This window comes from Rhamphochromis longiceps, linkage group LG12, assembly GCF_057381845.1.
Source record: "Rhamphochromis longiceps isolate RC_006_pf linkage group LG12, R_longiceps_female_GT1.1, whole genome shotgun sequence".
NCBI classification, from domain to species: Eukaryota; Metazoa; Chordata; class Actinopteri; order Cichliformes; family Cichlidae; genus Rhamphochromis; species Rhamphochromis longiceps.
In genome coordinates this window covers 45,177,404-45,200,999 of record NC_140568.1, presented here as the reverse complement: position 1 = coordinate 45,200,999, position 23,596 = coordinate 45,177,404, and the positions used below count along the sequence as shown (strand labels likewise).

General features: G+C 45.1%; 2 protein-coding genes and 1 non-coding gene across 4 annotated transcripts; all 3 read left to right on the top strand.

Moving 5' to 3' along the window:
• Positions 1-1,928: 1,928 nt before the first annotated feature.
• On the top strand, positions 1,929-10,809 carry spinb (spindlin b). Of its 2 annotated transcripts, none has more exons than XM_085426583.1 (7): positions 1,929-2,061; positions 6,383-6,718; positions 6,803-6,851; positions 7,001-7,095; positions 7,286-7,441; positions 7,750-7,983; positions 8,449-10,809. In XM_085426583.1, the coding sequence occupies exons 2-7, from the start codon at positions 6,667-6,669 to the stop codon at positions 8,646-8,648; spliced, it is 786 nt and encodes a 261-aa protein (XP_085282709.1). In that variant the 5' UTR covers positions 1,929-2,061; positions 6,383-6,666; the 3' UTR covers positions 8,649-10,809. The 2 variants fall into 2 exon arrangements, with proteins under 2 accessions (XP_085282709.1, XP_085282710.1); XM_085426584.1 differs by lacking the exon at positions 1,929-2,061 and adding an exon at positions 2,087-5,454.
• A 5,155-nt stretch (positions 10,810-15,964) lies between these two features.
• LOC146658132 (small nucleolar RNA U13) lies at positions 15,965-16,062 on the top strand. The gene has a single exon (XR_014914231.1). It is a non-coding gene; the product is annotated as a small nucleolar RNA U13 (small nucleolar RNA).
• An 850-nt stretch (positions 16,063-16,912) lies between these two features.
• Positions 16,913-20,395, top strand: mak16 (MAK16 homolog (S. cerevisiae)). The gene is made up of 10 exons (XM_085426581.1): positions 16,913-17,095; positions 17,652-17,701; positions 17,784-17,893; positions 17,982-18,046; positions 18,267-18,418; positions 18,525-18,579; positions 19,010-19,084; positions 19,162-19,272; positions 19,394-19,459; positions 19,685-20,395. The coding sequence occupies exons 1-10, from the start codon at positions 17,081-17,083 to the stop codon at positions 19,895-19,897; spliced, it is 912 nt and encodes a 303-aa protein (XP_085282707.1). The 5' UTR covers positions 16,913-17,080; the 3' UTR covers positions 19,898-20,395.
• The last annotated feature ends 3,201 nt before the right edge of the window (positions 20,396-23,596 follow it).

The following is a 23,596-nucleotide window of genomic DNA, read 5'->3' as shown; positions in this document are numbered from 1 at the left end:
GCGTCGTTTTTTCAGCGAAAATCCTCATTTATAAAACATGGCAGACTAAAAACTTCTTAGTTAAGCGCTTTTGTTGTCTGTGAGGAAACTGGTCAGCGCAGAGGCTCAGTATTTGGCAGGAAGCGAACGGGGATGCGAACAATACAATGGATCACTTTTTAGCAAGCGGGGGAAAGGCGGGACTCAGCTGTGGAAGATTTTCTTTTTTGGCGTCAGCGCGAACACGCACGGGCACAAACGTCAAGGCAGCCCGCGTGACCAACTGCACTTCTGGTGATGGTTTTTCAAAATAAAGGCCTGACTGGCTGTGACTGTAAATTTATGGTACACAGTTATTTAAAATTTTTTAAACAAAACTGTTAGTTAAAATAACAGCGCTATCTATGTTTTCGTTTTGTTAATGTTTGTTTTTTTAAATCATAGCTTCTTCAACATAAAATAAGTATTGTTGTGTCTACAATAACAATATCAGTCAATTCAACCAATACATAGGCAGATAGAGAGGAATGTGAACCTCTTTCATCATGTGTCTGTGATTCTCATTAGCTACATCGATAATCTTTGCGGGTTGAAAGTCGCCACTCTTTGTGTGTGTGTTTCCTTTGCTTGTTTTAATTGTTTCATTAACCTATAAAAACACATAAGTATCCTGTAATCACAGTCAGGTCATTAGGAATTATAAGTAACTTGCTGGCAATCCTTCTACTGAGAATTTACTGTATTTTTTTTAGCAGTCTTTCACTGGACTGACCGTAACATCTGTAAGAAAGCACCGCTGTCCTGTAGAGACTTTTAAAGATAACTTACTCATTTCCCTCAAAAATCTACAAATCAAAAACCATTAAATTATTCATTACCGTAAATCATTTTAATCATTCCTTGTTTAACAGAAATATGATCTATAATTATTTTTGCTCTGTGCTCAATATTCAAAACTGTGAAAACATATTCTCTTTTACCACAATGAGCTGCAGCGAGGTCTGTAGGAAACTGAATGCTTAAAGCCAAAAGAGTCAAACAGTGACGACAGTTTAGACTGGGTCCTTCTTTGACTGAGTACTGATAAACCTATAAATGACATTATGAATTTATCAGGCTTCAGGCAAAAAAAGCTCCAAAACACGATCATGTCGTTTTACAGTGCAGCTGTCTCTCTTCATACTCTCCTGAAAAAGAGAACTTAATATCAATGAGATTGCCTGTTTACGTAAAGGATTTCATTTCATAAGAAGAATAATAGAAAAGATAAGAGTTATTAAACCCAGTCTGACAATTAGTGATACACACTTTCAATGTGCAATTTCAATAAGCCTATAGGCCAGGGTTTTCCACTTTCTGCTTTCCGCTGATGATCTTGTACTGTGTCATTATTTGTCATATTAAAATGTTGATAGTCCAGTATTTTAACATGTCATATTCTGACCTGTGTGTTTATTATAATATCTTTGAGTTTGGCATTTCTGTTGCTACACGAGCCTTAAAGTTTTATGTGGACTTTTTTATCTCCCAGTCACCACTGAAGTTAAAAAGTGTTTCAGATTAAAAGCAGGAGACCCGATTGCTTGTTTTCAGTGCTGAAGAGCTTACTCTCCCACAGGCTTCTGTAGAATCACTTGCCACGGGTCGCCCCCTTGTGGAAGTTTGAAAGTTCAATTCCATTTTATTTATATAGTGCCAAATCACAACAACAGTAGCCTTGAGGGGGCGACCCAGGGTAAGTGATGGGAGAGTAAGCTCTTCAGCACTGAAAACAGCCAATCAGGTCACCTGCTTTTAATCTGAAATACTTTTGCACTTTAGTGGTGACTGGGAGATAAAAAAAAAAAAAAAAGTCCACATAACACTTGAAGGAAAGCATTTCCTTCATTTCATCTTTTACTTTGGTGGCAATATGTAGAGCCGGCGCTCTTATTTTGAAGGGGCGCGCCGCCTCTTTCCCGCCCTCCCTCCATCTTGGCGCAGCTAGCTTGACGCAGCGGAGCGCCAAAGGGAGGCTGAGCGGATCAATTTGGAGCCTCGGCGGCTGATCGGGATTATGCGGCGCTTCTGATCTCTGTGTCGGTAAGAACGTGCGACCCTCACGCGCCACCGGTGACCGAGCCGTGCGTGCGCCGCTGTTTGTGTGCAGAGCCGCGCGCTCAGCGGCCGTTTTCTCCGCAGCAGACCTCCCTTCTCCTTTGTTCGCCTGCGCCTGCTCTCGCACCGCTGCGGGTTTTCTCGGTACTGGCGCAACATGGCCGCCGCGCGTGCGGGAGAACGAGCCAATTAGCTGCGCGCATATTTTGATATTTAGCGTGAGGATGCAGCTCGATGAGGAGGAGGAGGGGGGCGGGTAAAAGTGTGACCTCTGCGTGGTCATCTTCATCACCACCACCATCATCAGCAGGACTAGCTCCTCCAGCCTTCAGGTGCGGAGGGAGCAGCTCTAAGAACCGCTGTGTGTGGGTTTGAAGCCACAACAGTGAGTCGGTCCGGTGTCAGCAGGCCGTCCTCACCTGCCACACAGTCCGGAGGCAAACACCTGAGGTCGGTCCCCCGGTCAACCCCCCTCTCCCCGTGGAGTAAAGGTGTAATCATAATAACCAAAGTATTTTTTATGGCAGAGCTAAAAAAAAAAAAAAAATGTCAGCAAACTAAAGTTTTAGGTGTTTCCAAGTGGCCGGAGGGCGGAGGTTATCCACTGTGGGGAGGATACTACTCGCGAGCTTAGTGACACTTCACACGTAGGTGTTTTGCTGTTGTTTACTTTATTTTCTCTCATCTGCACACCTTCTGTTTGCTTGGTTTTTTAAAACAATCAAATTAATTTTTCGTAAGTTTGTGCTCCAAAATTGGGAGATGTCGGCCCTCTCGCACTAAATTTAAGTCCAATTGCCTCTTTTTAGTTTCTAGTGTCCCTGAACTTCTGTAGTTGTCAGACTTGTTGTTGTTTCTCTGTGACAAATCTGAACCACGATTAGAAAACCTTCCAATAATCGTTTCAAACGGAGTTTACTTGATGCTGATCGTCTTACAGGCATCTGTAGAGCAGGAATTCCCTCAGATATGGACTGCTGTTTGTCAGGTTAAATCCAGACAAGTTCCCCACACTCACTGTCACAATAGGAGCAGAGCCAAAGTGCGTTACGTCCCATGATGTTTCATTCTGGACTGGAATGTGAGCGTGATGACAGTGGAGATGGAAAAATGTATAAACGTTAGATAAAAGTCAAGAAGGCAGCACATTTAATGAAAGTAGGAGTGGTCCCAGCATGGAGCCTTGGGGGATGCCACACTCCACGGGGCGGACAAAACTGAGAAGTTTCCTGCTTTGAAGGGGCAAATGAGCAGTGATCAACCATCACAGAACAAAAGCCACGACTTAAACGACATGAGCTGGAAACACTTGTAACAAACAACACAGTGGATCCACAACGCTGTGAAAAACTCTTAGATTTAAAAACAAAGTCAGTATTTTAAAGCAAAACCTCTTTTTTTCCTTTTAACCTGCGGATCGTTCCAGATGCACCGAGGACACAGGGTCAGACTTCATGACCTTTGAACGGGTCGCCGCGGTTCTCCATGTATGTTGCTCACCATTCTAGTAAATCTGAAGGACACACTTTGGTCTTAATGATTTCTGCAAAAGTAACTCAATGGTTAAATTATAGGGAAAAGTTTTAGCCGTTATATTTTCATACAAAACTCAAACTGGATTCAAGCTAAGTTTAAACGGGTCACTGGTGGATTTTAACAGGTCGCTGAAAATAGAAGCCTGAGGAGGAAAGGCTGCAGTGTGAGGAAACAAAGGCTTATTTTGAGCTGTAAATCACGCAGAGCTACTGTGAGAGAGCAGAATAAGTCACCTTTACTAACGAACTCTTAATGTTACCAGATCTATTCAGAATATTGTCTGGAAATCAGATTTAATAAGTAAGTGTCTTATTTCTTCCTGACGTGCGCGTGTCTTTGAGCGCGGTGTGCCATTAAAGTATGTAGGTGAGCAGCTTTGGTGTCATTTCAGATGTTTACAAAGCAGATACTTGGGTTTGAAGCGCACATACGTGGATTCAGTTCAAGATTGTAGAAATATTTCATTACAAATTCATATTGAGTCCAGAGTTTGTTGATCAGATGATGATATTCTTGAATAAAGTATCAGGTTTTGTCAGTGTAGCGCTTACAGACGGGTTTGTTTGGGTCCCTGTTTGGATTCAGTGTGAGAAGGTTTCCCTGCAGATGCTCATTCACCTGTCCGGAGTTTAAAGGCTGCTTCTCAGAGTGACCCTCTATCCTGCTCTTCTGCTGCGTGTCTGCCGTTACGCGGTGATGTCACTGTGACCTGGCGGTTGGTGTCGCAGCAGCAGGTCTGTGGTTTCTGCTGCAGGTGCGGTGACAGCTGCAAACATCAGGAGCAGCTCGGTGCGAATCCTCCCGCCGCCGTTTGTGACCTGGTTAAAGCGTGGAGGGGATTTTCAGGCTCAGTCCTGTTTTCTGTTTGGTTACCAGAGGAAGGCATCTTCGTTCACACCAACTGTTCTACCTGCTGCAGTTCTGTTTTTACGTAGATCTGATCTTTCTAGAGAGGAAGTGACGAGGGTGACTGACTTCTCGTGGTCCTTGAGCTGATTTATCAGATGGTAGGAGGGCTGGTTAACGCTTCGCTTTCTTATTTGGCAGGAACTATATTATTATATATAATAATATGTATTAAAAGACTGTGTGGATATTCGTCTGCTTGGATTTGTTTTTCATGCACAGGTGTTATGTTTTTAATTTTTTAATGTGAATAATATCTACCATCTCACTGCATCGATGCCCAACAAAGAAGGATTATTTTGAACTTTGGATCATGCAAAACTGCTGTAGTAGAGTCCAAGAGCAAAAACGTGGCACTTTCATTAAAAACTACAAGATAATGATCAAACATCTATTAAATTAATAATCTGTGTGTCATTAAAAGATGGTGAGGTCCATATACTTGCACTGGCGCTGTCTTTGTTGTTTCAGCTCTTAACCACAACCTGAATTTCCTCAATTCCTGCAGATTTGCAGGAGTCGAATAAACGTGTGTTAGCTTCAGTTCAGTGCTGTATTTCTGGCCTAAAGCTGACAGATACAGCTGTGATCCAGAGTTATAGAACCATCCTGGTCCCGTACAGCTGGAGGAGAAAATAATCCATCTACAGCTCTGCTGTCACTCCCAATATAAATGAAGACAGGAAACTAAACAGCAGTGACGTTTGCAGGGTTACTGAAGTTGGGCTAGCTGCTATATAATGATGTGCTACGTGATCGCTATGTTAGCATAAACACAGTGAAGCTGGAGGACGAACACTAACACTTTTCCACTCGATAAAAGTTAACGTGAAGGTTCCTGATGGTTAGAGACAAATACAGTCGCATGGCAGGATGCTGTAAATGGACCAAACTTCAGTCAGGAGAACAACTGAGACAATCCATCCACAATACGAGGTTAGTGATTAATATACTGCTGCATGGGCTGGGCTGTAGCTACATCAGAAGGGCTTAAAAATTGCGTTTTAAAATGAATAGGGATGATAATTAAAACCAAGAGAGGCCGACAGGGATCACTGACTGTTTTTCGGGGATTGTTGACATCAAATAGAACGAGATACAAAACATTAAAACGTGTTAAAAACACAACAGCTTTAATAAACACAGAGCAGTTTGGGCCCAGAAGCAAAATTCATACTTCATCACTTAAAGAGCGGATCAGGCTGTAAACATGTTTGTTTCTTTTGTTTTAACGTGTGAGTCTATGGGACTGACTCACTGAGTAACAAACAGCGGGTTGCAGCATTCCTGACCTTTGACCTCTGACCTTTAGAGCCTTTGACTGCCAACCAGTAATCAGATTAGTCACAAACTCTGCTTTAAATGTATCCAACGCTGGACGTTTTACCTTCAGCAGCGATTTAAAAGGAGACGCCTTCAGCTGCTGTGATTGGTCAGGATCCATAAAACATTAACGTCGCTGCATTCAGTCCGACCTGCGAGATTCATCAGGCTAATCAGTCCTTGCTGTTCACCACGAGTCGCTCTGCTGACCTTTTGACCTCCAGTCTAACAACTGCTCTCATCCAATCAAACGTTGTTAAACTCGTGACTGATAAACTGAGTTTCCTGTTTGGATTTTTTGTTGTTTAACTGTCAGGATGCATCGTTTAGACTTCCTGTTTCAGCCTCGTGTGCCATGTTTGTTTGTTTGTTTGTTTGTTTTCTCTTTTAAAACTTACACATTTTTATTTGGCTTTTCTTTAACAAAACAAGCTTTTTAAACTTTACGTAGTGGTTGTATTAAAACGTCTATATTAAATTCATCACTCTGATGTAAAACGTTGGCGTTTACGTGTCCGTGTCTCCGTCTTTTCCTCCTCAGATTGAACGCATCGTTCCCGTATAGGTTCTGGCAGCTGTGACGTCACTTCCAGGCGTTAGTCTGTACCCAGCCTGAATGCAGCCTCTCCAGGGTCCAGCCTAATTCCTGGTGCTCCTTCACTCCCACCTCCTCCCTCCTCTCCCCACCCTTTCCCCCTTCCTGCCCCACCCCTCCTTTCCTCCATCCTCATCCTCCACCCTCCACATCAGCCTCGTCTTAACACAAACTCCCAGCATTTAGCCTGGACTGCTGGTGTGGTTGGCTGCTCCTCTACAGGTGGATGAATGAAGACCCCCTTCAAGAGCCCAACGGCGCCGCGGCCCCGAGCGGACGGAGGTGAGTTACATGAGCGAGGCGCTCCACCCATGTCCGTGACACGCTGCCGACTGGTCATCAGACTGATGTGTTTGTGTGTTTCAGGACATTCGGGCGTCTCTGCAAACATGATGAAGAAAAAGAATCCGCACAAGTAAGTAAAACAGTTTTTTTTTTTTCATTTCTACAATAAAGTTTTTAATTAAAAGACACAACAAATGAATGAAAAGTCACCAGCTCGCACCGGTGTCACACCATCTTCTCCTCCTCACCCTTCATCGTGTCTGAACCTCCTCCCTGCAGGAAGCAGAGGACCAGCGTGGGTCCCAGCAAGACCCTGACTCAGCCCAGAAGGAACATCGTGGGCTGCAGGATCCAGCACATCTGGAAGGAGGGCAGTAAGTCGGCTCCATGTGATTCTCCTCTGTTTCATTTTCCTTTTGATGCTTCATATTTGATTAGTTTGGCGAGTTAAACATTAACATGTCCCTCAGTGGATCAAATGATGGTTTATAGAAACGCAGAAAGTTAAGCATCGTGTGAGAACGAGTCACCTGTGCTGGTATTTACGTGTCTGCTTCCTCTCAGGTAAGTCGTCGCAGTGGAAGGGGACGGTCCTGGACCAGGTGCCCGTTAACCCCTCCCTCTACCTGATCAAATACGACGGCTTCGACTGCATCTACGGCCTGGAGCTGTACACCGACGAGCGGGTGGTGGGGCTGGAGGTTCTGCCCGACAGAGTGGGTGAGGAGCCACCCGTCATGGCCGCCGCGTTTGGCTCGTGGCGGAAATAAGCTGTCAGCCGCAGCGACACACGGCCAGACGAGTTTTAACGTGTGACTGTCACAAACTTTATGGACATTGAGGTCCGCAGCAGCGGCTGCTGATTGGCTCATTGTGTCAGACGTTTTCTGTTGTATTGCTGCAGATTAAGCCAAATACTCGAGTAAATGCACGTAGTTACTGCTGTTACTTTATTTAACATCCTGCCCGGCGTCCCAATGATGTAACCGCACCTCTCCGTGTGTCTCTCTGTCCCGCGATTGGTCCAGCTCCGGCCCGTGTGACCGACTCACTGCTGGCAGACACGATGATCGGTAAGGCGGTGGAGCACATGTTCGAGACGGAGGACGGGCCGAAGGAGGAGTGGAGGGGGATGGTGCTGGCCCGCGCTCCCATCATGACCTCCTGGTTCTACATCACCTACGAGAAGGACCCGGTGCTCTACATGTACCAGCTGCTGGACGACTACAAGGAGGGCGACCTGCGCATCATGCCCGACTCCAGTGAGTGTGAGCGCACTGGGCGGTGTCACAGCTCGCCACGTTTTTCTCTGTTTCAGTAAAAAGTGAAGCAGGAAACTGAGCGCTGAAGCAGCAAGTTGTTGGCATCAAAGAACCAACGTGTTCATGAGTGGGAGCGCTGCCAGTGCTCGCAGGCTCAGCTTCCTTCCTGTGTGTGTGAGAGTAATCCACATGTGGGCCTTTATCGGCTTCTGTGCCATCCAGACGCTTGCTGCTTCCACGCTGGCTGATGTGGGTTCCTTTCAAGGTTTCACTCAAACAAGCTCAGCGCTGCTTTGGTTTTCTGTTTCATGAGGCAGAGTACTCGATTAAATATTACTGCTGGTACTTCCTGATTATCAAACACCTGCTGCTTTGGTGTGTTTAATACTCTATCAATCGCCTCGTGATCAAATTCTGCAAAGACGATAAATAAAGTTGACCTTTTCTCTGTGTTCGTGTCTGCAGACGACAGCGTGACGGCGGAGCGAGAGCCCGGCGAGGTGGTCGACAGTCTGGTGGGCAAACAGGTCGAGTATGCCAAAGAGGACGGCGGGAAGAGGTCGGGAATGGTGATCCACCAGGTGGAGGCCAAACCCTCCGTCTACTTCATCAAATTCGACGACGACTTCCACATCTACGTCTACGACCTGGTCAAGACCTCCTAAGACCAGAAACCCTGTTTAAAAAAGACTTGCTGAGAACCACCAACCCCCCCAGAAACCCTCTGCCCAGTGCAGACCAGTCAGCTCTGTACTCTCTTTGGTGAAATGCCTTAAAACAGGACAAAAATCCAGACAGCGCCCTTCAGACCAGCTCCAGTCGTCCATCGCTCATCGTTCCACTTTCACAAAATCGGTTTTTGAATAAATAAAATCTGCTTCACCCAGAGGTGTAGAGAGGACTCGATCCTGAGACCCCCACAGAGAGAACACAAGGTTTTCTGAATAAGTACTCCCTTCCCTGAACCCCGTCGGACCCTCTGCGACCTCCGTTATCTGACGAAGAGGGGGGCGAGCAGCTCTGCGGGGGTCGATGAAGGGACGGGACTTCAGGAGCCGCATTCTCGACGACGTCTATCTGCAAACCAACACTGAGAGATGCAGCGGGGAAACAGACTTTGGGTTCATCACTTGTCTCTTTCTTGTTGCTGTTTGTGTCCCACAATCATTTTATGTTTCACATCAAACATCTTCAGTGTTTGTTTTCCCAAATTCAGCATCCAGGAAACAGCAAAGTGTGAATGAAGACACCATACTGTTGTTTTCTGAGCATGTTTTCCATCATTGCAGCTGTTATTTGGGTTCACATCTGTCGTCTCCGTCATAAAAACAGCTGTCCTGGTTGGCTCCAAAGCTGACGTCGGATCTTAAACACAAAATAGTTTTTTTATAAAGGTGTGCTCCCCTTCCTCCTGCTGCTGCTGTAGAGTTTACATGGTTTGTGTCATACCTTTTCTCTGTATTGACACCTTTATGTTTTTATCTGTTGTGTATACTTTTTATTACCCACTTAGCTTGTAGGACGCTTGCGGCTGTTGCAGGTGTGTACAGTAATGTTTCTATAACTGACGGATTTCACTTTGCTCACTGACTCTGGATTTGGGCGCTCGTCCCCGGGTTCACGGCTCGCTGTAAAACAGCATAAACTCTTAGCTGATGTAGCTCCGCCCATCACAGTAGGTGGTCTTTTTTTTTTTTTTTCTTGCACCAAACAGCTGACGCATAAACAGCCATGTTGCCTGAACCACATCTCGTGTGCCTGATTAAAAGATCTCAAACTATATGTTTAAAAATCCAACATAATTTCCTTTGTAGTTGCCAAACAGTTCATTCTGGTTCTGGATCCAAACGGATTTCAGTCCAGAACATTCCTGTTAGACGACACGTCCCAGGTGAAATACGTTTTGGTTTACAGCGGAGTCTCATCAGCGCGGTTTTTTCCCCCTTTTTCCAGCGCGAGGAAACGGTTTAAAGTTCTCATCCTGGACTCTGCATTCCCAAGCTCTAGAACAAGTCTTCGTCCTCTAGAACTAAAATACCCAAGTTTAACATCTCACCGCGTTCGTTTGCCGTTTAGGTTCAAGGTTTTCTGTTAGATTTCCCACAAGTTCTACAACACTGAGGCAAACATTGTAGACAGTCTTGAGAACCCCAGCTTCCCTGATTCTGGGCCAAATCTGGATTAGAAATCTTAACATCCTCTCAGATTTGGACCTTAACCTGCTCTTCTGGACCCTGTTTGTCTGTTTCCGTCAACATGTATAACAGACATTTTTATTGTCATTATTATTTTATTGTTTTTGTTTTTTTTTTTAATTATTCAAGAATCTGTTTTATGTTGTCCCAACGTCTGTCCTCTTGGTCGCAGAACCAACTGTCCTAAACTGCCCAGCTATACATCCTAGAACATGAAGGTCGAAATATTCTAGAAAATCAAACATGTTCAGCTTCTGAGGTTTTTGTGGGATAATTGTTTTTTATATTCTAGACTTTTGTTTTGTTCTAGAGTCTGTTTTTCAGTATTGTTTCCCATGAAAGTCTCCGATTCAAGAATGTATCTGGTTTGGAAAGATGATTATGACTTCCAGAGTTGACAAAATATCTTTCAGCAGTTCAGCTAATGTTCGGGGCTCTGTGGTTTTACATCAAACTATGTGCTGCTCTGGATGACTCTGGTTCTGGAGGATATTTGATTGATTGAACAAAAACGTTTTTTCAAGTGTTGGAAAAAGTCAGTTTTTTTCCTAGACATCATATGATGGAACATTTATTTCTTCAGTATTTCATTTGTTCCTCTGTCCCCCCCCCCCACACACACACACACACACACACACACTCTTCATCCTGTCTGTGTTGGTTCTGGACGGTCAGATTCTAGAATCGTTTAACTGTGGAACCTTTTTCAGGTTTGATCTCAAACAGCGCTGGAATATTTTACGGAGTCTAGAACAAATCTTAAATCCTTTTTACAGTTTATTCTAGAATCTGTTTCCAGAATTGCACTAAAATAGATTTTATGTGTATTTTCATTCAAAGAAAAATGCTTGTAGAGTCTTTGGTTGAAATTGTGTTGAATCCTTCTTTACTTGAGACTCTGGAACCTTCTACAACATCAGGCCCAGGCTGCTGTAGAATCAGTAGAAGCCACATGGAGGCGTGTCGACAGTTTCCTTACTAATTCGAGAGCGTACGTGCAGAAAATGGAGCCTGCACATTTGAAGCTCTTTGAGAGCTGCGGTTTGATTCTGTGTGATGCGAGGAAAACGTTGAAGCTGTTTTTGGTCTTTTTGTTTTCAGATTCTAGAAAACATTTGTCTCTGATTGGAGTCACTTCTCTCTAGAGCTGTTCTGGTTTACGTGTGAGTTCTGATTGAAGGCTTGTTGAGGTTCTGTTTTCAGAATCTGATCCCACACGATTCTAGAATCTGTACTTTAATATCCCGTCAGAATGCACATGATGAAAATGCCATTGAAGGATTCCCACCTTATGTTGTTTTTTCTTAGGCTCTAGAAGCCGTGTCCTCATCCTGTCACTAATGTCAGAGTCTAGAGCTCTTTGTCGGTTTGTCTCAGATTGAAATCATCTGTTGTTTTTCTAAACTCTTCAGATTTGATTAGATTATTTTGTATTTTTATTTTATCGGCTGGAGGACGCAGGAACCTGAACACGTTCTGGATGGTGGATTCATACACGTGCACGTATGTCTGCTCACTGTGGCGTGAGCTCCGGCACATTTCACACAGGCTTAATTCCAGAATCTGTTCATCCCATCCACGGCTGTTCTAGAGTCACCGTGACGTTGTTAGGCGTGTTACTTGGCTTCACTACAGTTTACTACAGTTACGAATCACAGGATGTGCTGAGAGACTCCGGGGTGGGGGTCGGGCTTGGGGGGTGATGTGAATGCCGAGCCTCCCTGATGTGGAGTGGTGCGTTCAGGGGTGTGTGTGTGTGTGTGTGTGTGTGTGTGTGTGTGTGTGTGTGTGTGTTCAGAGCAGTGTTGTTTTTGCATGCATATATTAGCTCTGTGTAAATCGATGTGAGTTGCATGTCCGTGTAGTTTTCAGTTGTCCGGCTGTCTGTTGTGGCTTTCGGTGCCTTTTTGTTTCTTCTTCTTTTACTTGTCCCCCGTGTCCCTGATGACATTTGTTGTCGGGTTAATGGTCCAAAAAAAGAAAGGGGAAAAGCATTAAACGGGATCCTGGACCAGCAGGGCACGCAGCCGTTACGAGTCCAGCAGCAGAGCTTGTACAGACGTCGCAGCGGCGGTAATGTGTGTGAACTCTGTTTTGGTTTTGTTCAGTTTTTGGGTGGATCGTCCCTTTAAAGTGTGCCAACCTACAGATGCCAGTGTTGTACAGCAGTGAAAAGCTCACTATTTACTAAAATAAACTGTTTCTCTGTTTTTGCACTCGGACTCGCTCGTTCTTTCTGCCTCCGACACTTCGTTCTGTACAAACTGTGACACACTGATCCTCAGAGAGAGCAGAAACCAGATTTTGGCTTTAGACTGGGACTGGGTGTAAAATGGATTTGGGTTCACTTTTTAACACAGACAGTGGATCTTTGCTGAACTTGTGTAGTTACCAAAGTAGAAGTGGATCATTGTCTTAAAGCGATAATGTTCCAAAACACAAGTCCACCTGTGATTGGCTCAGAAAACACAAAGTTTTTGTAGTCGGAGTCTGTTTATGAGGTTTATTAAGTATTAAATATTTAGAGTCGTTTGAACATTGCTCTCACTTTAATTGTAACGAAGTGTTTTGAGAGGATAGTCGTGTCCCATATCAAAGAATCCATCCCGGACACATTCGACTCTGCAGGTTTGCATATCGGAAGAATCGTTCTACCGAGGACGCCGTTAATGCAGCGTTCCACACAGCCCTCTCACGCCTCGAATATAAGGACACCTATGTTCGAATGCTGTTTATAGACTACAGCTCAGCATTCAACACCGTCAGCCCAAACAGACTGGTGGAAAAGCACCTCACAGGCAGGCTTCAGGCAGTCAGAGTTGGTATCTCACGTACAAAGATAGTGAGCCCAGGGACCCCCCCAAGGCTGTGTGCCAGAGGTGGGACCAAGTCATTGTTTTGCAAGTCTCAAGTAAGTCTCAAGTCTTTATCCTCAAGTCTCAAGTCAAGTCTCAAGTAATGTCAGGCAAGTCCGAGTCGAGTCTCAAGTCACTGGTGTAAAAGTCCGAGTCAAGTCACAAGTCTGAAACTTTGAATTTCAAGTCCTTTCGAGTCTTTAAAAAAAAAAAAATGAAAAAATAATGTTGCAGTTATGCTAAATGTAAATATTAGACCATGTAATTTTTTAATCTGTGTTTTTCTCAACACATGACAAAATAGTGAACTTAGAAAATATACACAAATTGTGAAATTGCACCTCTTTAAAATGCAGCTCAATTAAACCTAGCTCCAAGAATAATTTTCACCGACAGTTCTGAGATAAGCTGCATGTTATTCTTGGATGCGGTTGTAGGACCGGCTTTAAAATCGCATGACAAAAATATCATACACATTAAAAAAAACTGTATCACCAACATAGCCTGGACAACATTTGCTAGTTAGATGAAGTCAGCTATCTCATCGTAGCATATTTATATGCATATTTATAATCATACGGTTCTTGGAGTGAGTGCATACACTCATGAAGTTTAGTAACTTCCGGTCACTGCAACAAGCCCAGGTACAGTTTACCGACGGATGGGTGCAGGACCTTGAAATGCACCGTGTAGAACGAAAGACCATCGTACGTATCATAAGTTTACCAGTCTCACAAATCGTCCTCATAAATACACATTCGTTAACCGTTTATTAATAGGACCTTTGACAATTTCTGTTCAGCGCCAGACTTGCTTGTAACCTATATCACTAATTATGTTATGAAAATGACGTATTAAGTACTAAAAAACACTGACCTTCGTGTAAATGCTTGGAGCAGACTAACCTGTGAGCTGGAGGGTTCTGGGACGTTATATTTGGTCTTTGAATGGCTGCAATCCAGTCGCGTCTTTGTTACTTTGGAAACATGGTTTGAACAATTTCTCTTCAACGACGTAATCCGATAACAACCGATCTCTTTACCCGTCGGCTTCCCGTGGCTGTCATGCGACCGGCTATTGCAGTTAATAATACAACAGCTTCTTGACATTTTTGTGTTTCTTTTTATCGCTGTATAACTGATTTTAATTGAAAGCCTGCGTGCGCTAGTACCGCTTGCCACGAGTTCCCAGAATCCTTTGCGGTTCTACCCGTGAATGACGTCACATTTTCAATCTCTATATAATATGCATGTTAAATTTTATATTTGGGGTAAAATATCAAGTCTTTTCAAGTAAACCGGTTCAAGTCCAATTCAAGTCACAAGTCTTACAACATTTTTTCAAGTCAAGTCTAAAGTCATAAAATTAATGACTCGAGTCTGACTCGAGTCCAAGTCATGTGACTCGAGTCCACACCTCTGCTGTGTGCTCAGTCCACCCCTGTACACCCTCTTCACCTATGACTGCATCCCCTCCCAGAGCAACACCTCCATCATTAAGTTTGCTGACAACACAACCATTGTTAGGCTGATAGCTGTTGGAGAGGAGACGGCCTGCAGTGAAGAGGTGGCTCAGCTGGTGACCTGGTGCCTGGAAAATCTGTCCTTAAATGTTGAGAAGACTAAGGAGGTGATTGTTGACCCGAGGATGAGGAGAGACCAGCACGCCCCACTATGTATTATTAACCCCGATTCTTTTGTCCCCATGATAGAACAGAGAAAACCGACTCATAGTGTGTTAAAACATTTATATTTCTTTTATTCAATCATCTTCTGGAAGAGAGAGACCCCTGCACAGTCCAAAACGCCAGTTGCAGGATCTCTAACATTTGACGCTCAACATGTGTCTTATATGGTGTTATTTCTGTACTTCAGACATCACACACAGTTTCATTACAAACAAACTCCTTCTACTCAGTTCTTATTTTCTGTGTCTGATTTATTAATATGCCTGTGCACTAAAACTTCCTGTGCAGAGGGTGAAGACCTTCAAATTCCTCTGCACCCACATCAATGAGGATCTCACCTGGACCCATAACCACGGCAGATCATCAAGAAGGCTCAACAACGACTCTTCTTCCTGAGGAAGCTGAGAAAATTAGGATTAACCTCCAAACATCTCAGCAATGTTTACAGATGAACAGTTGAGAGTATCCTGACAAACTCCATCAGTGTGGTACAAGAACAGCACCACTCAGGATAGGGACGCACCCACCCACAGCACACACTGTTCACACTCCTGCCATCTGGCAGACGCTACAGGAGTGTGAAAGTAAGGACAACCCACAGGCCATCAGGCTACTGAATCCCTGACTAACTGTCGAACTGTGATTGTCTATCAATAACCTGACCTGTAAATTTGCAACTGTGAACTTTTATATACAATATAACACAACTTCATACAACATAAACAATTTTAAAATTTGCACATTCTGAATATCTTAACACTGTGTTGCATAACTACTTGCACTTTCAAATTTTAACTACACCCTACCTTTGTGTACATAAACACATAAGTACTACATTTATTCTTTATATTAGTTACTTGTTTATTTAGTTGTTTGAAGGGAACTCGCAAAGTAACAATTTGATTGCTCAGCGTAACCATTTGTGTTTTGCAGTGTGTATATGACATTAAACTTCTTCAGTCTTGTGTTTTTATGTTGCAGCTCCCCTCCAGAGCGCTGGGGTCGCTGCAGAGCTGATTTGAACCGCGGTCTTTCCCAGAATGCATCGCTCCCGTCAGACCAGAAACCCGTGCTGCTCTCACGTTTCCCCGCTCAGAAACATTAAAACCTTTTGCGTGCCGCGCTGTCGGAGTTTGCGCAGTGAGCTGATGAAGTCAAGAGAAACGCTCACGTGAAGTAGAGCACCGTCACTCAGAGCGCTGGAGCCGCTCCGTAAAGCCTCAGAGCGCGTGCGCTGTATTATGATCCTTCTTGTTCAAGAAGTATGATGATTGGTGCGTTCACGGACCATCCGTGTAAGGTGCAGCCTTCTTGTTACGCATGCGCCTCAGCCCGTCTGACCTTGACAAGAAGCATTTATAAGATACGGATCATTAGTCAATGTTTCATATTATCGCTGATCAGGATGTTCCTGCAGTGATGTTCTACTCTACACAGTTCTATCTCAGATTCTGTACTTGTACATGTTTATAGTAATAGTGTAGTTTTTTAGTGGTGACACTTTCTTTAGTTGTAAACATGCTTTTTACTGTCGGTGCTGTCGTTTTGTTTTGTCTCAGTTATTTAATGATAAATACACATAAACAGAATCCCAGTCAATGTTTTTGAATGACAGGGATGCCACAGACTCGGAGTGGGTGGTGGGTTAGGTGTCACGTCCCAGTCTGGTGGTCTTTACTTACAAACACCTGTACAGGCTACACAACAACTCTTTAAACCACAATCATGTGAACCTGAATGCACCACAGAGCAAAAACATCTGCTTTAGGGTTCACAGAGAAACGGGAGTCATTTTGTTTGAGTGCAGAAGTGGGTCAGTGAACTCAGCACACAGCAGGCCAGCTGACTCCCCAGAGTCTGACTGCACTGACCCATCAACCCAGCGACCTCCACCTAAATGTTGAAGTCAAGCTGAGCTCCGCCAGTAACGTCTCGGTGATGTGTTTAAGTGTTTCCTGTCATGAGTGGAACTTCTAGTTGTGGTTGTACGGGAGATGGGAGGTGTAGATGAAGTTCTCCACCTGGCCGGGTGCATGCTGATGGAGGCTTCTCTGTTTCCAGTGCTTTTCGCTTTTAATCTCTATTCAATCATCTTTATTCAGCAGCAGCCCAATCACGCCGTTTTACACGAATGCATGCGCTAAGTAATAATAACATCTACAACACACGTTACATCTCGAAGTCTCGCGATGTTTCTTCCGGGTGACGTCACTCCGGATGAGATTTCTGTCCAAACACAGATGGTGTCGCCCTGATCGTCCATGTGGTTCCAGGTCTGCCGAAAAAGCCTCACGCCGTGATCGGAACTTATTTAATTTTATTATATCCGACGAGCCGACCCGCTCTGAGAGGACCCGGAAATGCAGCACGACGACGTAAGTGTCACAAGCTCTTTTACAGCCGCCGAGAAGCGCTGTTAGCTCTGCGTGCTAACGCTAACTGGCCGGTGAGAGCCATGAGCTGAACCGTACTCATTTATCCGGAGATAAAATACGCGTTTCAACACATCACCAGGCTAAATGCTAGCCGGCTCTTCCGGTCACGCCAAATTCCATTAAATAAAATCAGTTTTAACGTTTTTTAGTTTTCCAGCAAACACTCCGATCAATACATCATGAAGCGGAGTCAGTCACAGACCTGCGTGGACCTCACTTCGGCCACAGTTACCCATCATTCTTTTCTCCGTGTGTCCTAAAGATCATCAGGCTCCACATGAAGGAAAAAGACGAACTGTAGTCAGACTTAACAAAAGCTCAGCACGCAACACATCCTTAAATAGATTCACGTAAGCAGAAAAGTGCTAAAATAAATTCACACGATAGTAAGTCTAATGGTGAAGTCTCTCAAAGTTGTGACGAATAATTAAATAAAATCATAAAAAGAAACTGAGGCAGCAGTAATGTGCATCAGTGTGTGATCCGCCCCCTGCAGGTGATCTGGGACATCATTGGAAACACGCAGTTCTGCTCCTTCAAAGTGAAGTAAGTCACGCTCGGCTTGGATTTATCGACTCGTGTCATTGACGAGCTCTGAGCCGTGTCACGTCTTTGTTTCTCTGTCCAGGACCAAGAGTCAGAACTTCTGCCGGAATGAGTACAACATCACGGGCCTGTGTAACCGCGCGTCCTGCCCGCTCGCCAACAGCCAGTACGCCACCATCAGGGAGGAGAAAGGTGAGTCCTCGCTCTCTCTCATCAGCTTTACCGGCAGATCTCAGGTCAGCAGGTCTTGGGAGTAACGCGAGGAACGTTTGTGTTTCAGGTCAGTGCTTCCTCTACATGAAGGTCATCGAGAGGGCGGCTTTTCCTGCCAGGATGTGGGAGAAGGTGAGCGGCTAAAGTGGGATTATGTCACTCGTCGTGGTGGATCACCAGACACGGAGACGTCACGTCTCCTGACGATGGCCCGACGTCCTCGACACGGTTTAAAGAATCTGGTGTAAAAGAAGCTAACTTCAGTTTACAAGATTTTAACTCACGCCTCAAACTGTGTGTGTGTGTGTGTGTGTGTGTGTGTGTGTGTGTGTGTGTGTGCGCGCGCGCGCAGGTGAAGCTCAGTAAGAACTATGAGAAGGCTCTGGAACAGATAGATGAGAACTTGATCTACTGGCCTCGATTCATCCGACACAAATGCAAACAGAGGTTCACTAAAATCACCCAGTACCTGATCCGCATGCGCAAACTGGTCCTCAAAAGGCAGTGAGTACTCAGACCGTACTGCAGTACACAAAGTACAGCGAGTACTGCGAGTAGGAAGCTGGTGTGTCGTCCCGCCGCGTTCATCCTGCTTGTCTGTGTGTTTCAGGAGGAAGCTGGTTCCTCTCAGCAGGAAGGTGGAGACCAGAGAGAGGAGGAAGGAGGTGAGACTTTTAACCACACCCAAAGGTGGCGCTTGACCACCTAACAGAGCTGCAATCAGACTACGAGAGGTCGTAGGTCACATTTTCCTTACAAATTAGGAGCCGAGTTTCGGTTTTCCACAGAGAGGGAACGTTCATGTTGAATAAAGTCCGGGTGGAATTCTTTCCTCGCTTTGAAGAGGAACAGGCGTCGAACTGATATTTAAGGCGGAATGACTGATTCGCAGCATCTGAACGGTCCACCTTAAAAGCTGCTGGCAGCTCCTGTTTAGAGGATTCAGGATTTTTTCCTGCAAATGATGCAAAAATTTGCTAAAAGTTACCAAAAGCAGAAGCACTGCTCATTCCTCTGTAGTTCATCTCATCGTGACCTTTGACCTGGAACAGGAGCTCTGACGGCCGTATCTTCTTTGTTGGTGTTTTCTTTTAGGAGAAGGCTCTGATTGCTGCTCAGCTGGATAACGCCATCGAGAAGGAGCTGCTGGAGCGACTTAAACAGGGAACGGTACGACGCCAACGCGACCGCTGCTCGCACGCCAAGAACGATCGTGCGGTTTAACTCACGGTCTATGTTTGTTTCAGTACGGAGACATCTACAACTTCCCCGTGCACGCCTTCGACCGAGCGCTGGAGCAGCAGGACCAGGAGAGCGAGTCAGAGGAGGAGGAAGAAGAAGAAGAGGAGGAGGACGAGGTGATTGAGGCAGCTGTTACTACACCAGCTGCTGAATATGTTTGTAAAACTTTATTCTGAAAGGATGTCCTGTGTGTGTGTGTGTGTGTGCGCGCGCGTGCGTGTGTGTGTGCGCGTGCAGGACGTTGGGCAGAGAGAGTTCGTAGCAGAAGAAGAAGTGGAGGAGAGCGACCTGAGCGACTTTGAGGTAACTCTTCTCTCTAATGACCAGCAGGGGGCGACTGAAGTCTGATGAACTGCTTTCAGGTCGGACTGAATAAGACAGGAAGTTGAGTCAGAGAGGAGCAGGAAGTCAGAATCCAGAGACGCGTTGACGCAGTTTTGTCCTTTCAGACGTCGGTCGCCGCTCTGCTGGCGTGATCTTTAAATGCGATTGTTTGACTGTTACATTAACTGGACTTCCTCCTTGCAGGACATGAACAAGCTGAAGACGAGCAGTGATGAGGAGGAGCAGGACGAGTCCAGCGAGGAGGAGGTTGAAGAGGAGATGGAGGTGCAGACGAAGGCTTCGTGGTCTAAAGGCAAATCTCCGGCGAACGGCTCGGCAGCGAGGAAGAAGCGAGCGTACGTGGAGATCGAGTACGAGCAGGAGACAGAGCCCGCCTCCAAGAGCAGAGCCACGTAGTGACGCTGTGCCCTCGAAGCAAACTGACTGCCGAGGACACGCCCCCTCGCTCCCTCACCTTGTGTTACCACAGCAACATTACATAGCTGAGGGGATTGTCCGACCAGCTCTTCTGTTCATGTTTAAAGTCTCGCTCGGCTGGAAGTCATGTGACCAGCACAGAAAGACACTGATAGGTCCGCAGCTGATCACAATATTGATTAATTGGCCTTTGATAATCAAACAGCCTGATCAGAATGAGTTTTCCCGTTTCACACTTTAAAGACGAATCCATGACTCGCTGCATGTGATCACATGACTGCTGCTTTCACTTTAAACATGAGCAGGAAGTGGAGCCAAAAACAGAACATTACGTGAGGAAGCGCCCAGTGACGCGAACGACGACTTTTCTGTTCGCCGCGCTAACGGAGAGAAGACGGACGTGAATGTTTTTCTAAACCCTGTAAACATTTTTATGTTTGAAATAAAAATAAACTTGGAAAAAATGTGAACTTTGAATGCAGTGAATTTTAGTTATAAGTGAATTTAATGTTAACTGAGAAAAGTCCGACGCACTGCCCTCTGCAGGCAGACAGAAGAATTACAGTTGAACACAAGAGCAGTGAGTCATCGGCGTATATACAGCATATATATAGTTTATTTACAAAGAACTGAGTCTCCACCGTTGGACAATGACAGCTTCAGCTGCAGAGAATCATTGCAAACAATCAAACAATCAGAATAAGCTTTTTTAATTTTAGCAGATTTCTGAAAAATGAACAGACAGAAAAACAGCGACTCCATCACCTGATCTCCACCTCACTGTTATAGTTGCACATGCTTCAGCCAAACAGCAGCGCCTCCCTCAGGCTGATCAGACGATTTTGCTACGAGCACACGGAAAAATAAAAAGGACGTCAGCTGTAGTTTAACCTGATTTCGCTGCATCGTCTTCTCATTAATATATAGAAATTAAGACTCTGAACAGCGTAACGACCGAGGCCATCCCATAAAGTTTTTCCCATTTTGCATAAGAAGTCTTGTGTAATAGTTTTGGATGCTGAGCGCTTTGGCGAGGGAAGCTGAAGGCGCCGATCCCGGTGACGCCTCACAGACTTTTTGGTCACTGCAGAGTAAAAACAAACTTCAGGGTTTTTTTTATTTTGGGGTCGATCAGGAAAAAACAAAGACAGGACGCCTGAAACGCTTCGTGTTTGTTTTCACCGCATAAAGGTTTTATTGTTAAATCAATCACTCATAGTTGGAGCGCGCTGCTGTCCACCAATCAGACGACAGCAGAGGGTAAAGTCACATGATTGTGCCCTGTTCAGACAGATGTGGACGCGTCACAACCAGATGCTGAGGTGACGTTTTTACTTCATATAACGTGACCTCGGCGCGAGCAGTGACATGATGACCATACGGCACCCCGGAGGCGACAAAATTCCCCAATTAAGAGATCTGCTGAGTGACGCCATGTTAAATCTACACAAACGGGATAATTTATCATTTCTTTTGTTTTCCTGGGTTTAACCAGTCAACTTTTTCTGGGTCATCATTCACTTTAATACTACAGACAAAAATTTTCAGAATGTTTTAAAATTTACGTCATATTTTCCAATTTCCCCCAAAAATAAAGTGCAACAAAACTGTAGGAATGTAGAAATACACAACAGGTGATTTACATGCATTAAAGGTAATTAAAAACATTAGTGTAATCATTTCAGTAACGATCAAAGATCCTTTTTGTTAATTTCTGTCAAAAAGTTCCAAAACTTTAAATTTTAATAAAATGTGCAATAACCTTCATGTTGAAGAGACTCCAGCTCAGCCAGCCGTACTGTGTGTAATACCACTCTCTACCACAGGATGGAGCCGTCGTCCACGCCTGGTTTAAGGTTAAACGGCAGCACACCTGCTGGTGGTGAAACTTTTAATGGCTTATGGACCTTCAACTCCATCTCTCCGGGTTTTGTCACTTCTGGGACTCAAAGGAAACATTTCTCGGGTATTTTGTTAATTTTAGTGTAAATAAGCAGAAATACAGGTAGACTAATTCCAGGTTAACTGATCCAAACTCTAAATGCAAAAGCTGCTCCCTCCCATTAGTGCTCACAGACTTTGGTGGTTTAAAAGTGTGAAATGAAATCTGGCAGAGCATCACTCGGAGCTTTGGGAAGCTTTTAGTGCAGGAATGATTTTTCAAAGAGGAAAACAGTAGATCCAGAAACCATGAAGGCATCATTTTCTCCACAAAGCACATTCTCCCTCAGATACGCTCGCTGGTGTCTACGTGACGTTTGAAGCAGTGACGTCTCCACAACAGCGCGGCGGAAACCAGAGAAAGCACAGTGATAAAGTGCAATCCTGGCTCAACAACGCAAACACAATGGCCACAAGGGGGAGCTGTGGGAACATCCTGTATTTATTTGGTTAAAACCAAAAACAGAAACAAGAAAATAATGAAGGCATTTAATAAAAATCCATCCTGAACTGATCCAGTGAGGGGCCGGAGAGACGTTCGGGTTCTTCATCCCTCACAGAGCGACCGAGACTCACATCAGTTCACAGACTTCATAAATTGAAAGGGTGGCTGTGTGGGTGGAGCTGCAGGCGCAGACTGTCTCATCCGATGGTTCCTAACCGACCTTCCGACCTCTTTCCTGTCACTATTTTCCTCCCTTGGAGCTGGGAGATGGGAACTTGCAGTAATTTTCATGCATTCAGACGATGCATTCAAATGACTTTCATACTACACAGCAGTGGTGAAAAAACAAAACCTGGCAGCTGTACTGGCTTCGTGCAGACAGAAAGAGGCAATAAAAGCTAAAACGCCGTCACGACTCGATGGTTGGGGTGCTCCTTTCTCGTTGCTCTCTCAGCTTCTGCTTCCTAAAATAACAGAGGTGGATTTCTGCAGGAGCTCAGAGGCTCCTTCAGTCAGCTTCCAGCTTCACAGCGCTCAGGTGTCCTCTTTGGTTCTGAAGGTGACAGACGTCCGCTGGCCTGCGCTCCGGTTCAGTCTACAAGCTCACAACATTTCCCTGCAGAGAGCTGAACATCCCGGGTGAGCCGAGACATCCAGGCAGAGCCAACCGAGGGATGGAGTTTGAACGTAAATCAGAATTGGGAACCTGGACTCGGACTGAGAGCAGCGAGTCTGCTTATTTTGAATTTCATTTTGTCCCAATTTGGTTTTGTTTGTCTGAATTTAAACATTTTACTTATGGGAGAAAAAACGAAAGATGCTAAATCTGTGAAACCTTCACTTTAGTCCGGATTCAGTCGACCCTACTCTGGACTCTGCACAGTCCAGGCCGCACGCCGGCCCGCCGTAGCTGACTGACAGGAGTCCTCCGTGATCGCCAGCGTTCACCGTCACGTCCTGCTGCGGCGGTTTGTCTGGGTCGGTCTGATCAATGGCGCTGATTGGTTTGTTGATAAGGAAGCCCGAATTTTATGGAAAACCAAATGTGGCGTACTCACGATGATCCTGATCGAGTCTGCAGGAGGTTTTTAATGCGTGTGAGCTGAAGCATCCTCGATGGAGACGCGGTGGGGAGAGCGGCCCAGTTTGGAGGAGTTCTCTGGTTTTGAGATTAAAGCGTTGTGGTTTACAAAGGCCAGATTGACACAGGTCTGTGCTCAGACTGGTTTTGGATGAGGTCGCCGCCTCGGTTGGTCCTGATCTGGGAGCCTTTCTGAGCCAGTTCACGCTGC

Coding starts and splice junctions, on each gene's coding strand:
- spinb (XM_085426583.1), top strand. CDS start 6,667: ATGAAGACCCCCTTCAAGAGCCCAACGGCGCCGCGGCCCCGAGCGGAC. Junction 6,719..6,802: donor GCGGCCCCGAGCGGACGGAG/GTGAGTTACATG, acceptor TGTGTGTTTCAG/GACATTCGGGCGTCTCTGCA. Junction 7,984..8,448: donor GCGCATCATGCCCGACTCCA/GTGAGTGTGAGC, acceptor TCGTGTCTGCAG/ACGACAGCGTGACGGCGGAG.
- mak16 (XM_085426581.1), top strand. Junction 17,894..17,981: donor CACCATCAGGGAGGAGAAAG/GTGAGTCCTCGC, acceptor TTTGTGTTTCAG/GTCAGTGCTTCCTCTACATG. Junction 19,085..19,161: donor AGCGACTTAAACAGGGAACG/GTACGACGCCAA, acceptor TGTTTGTTTCAG/TACGGAGACATCTACAACTT.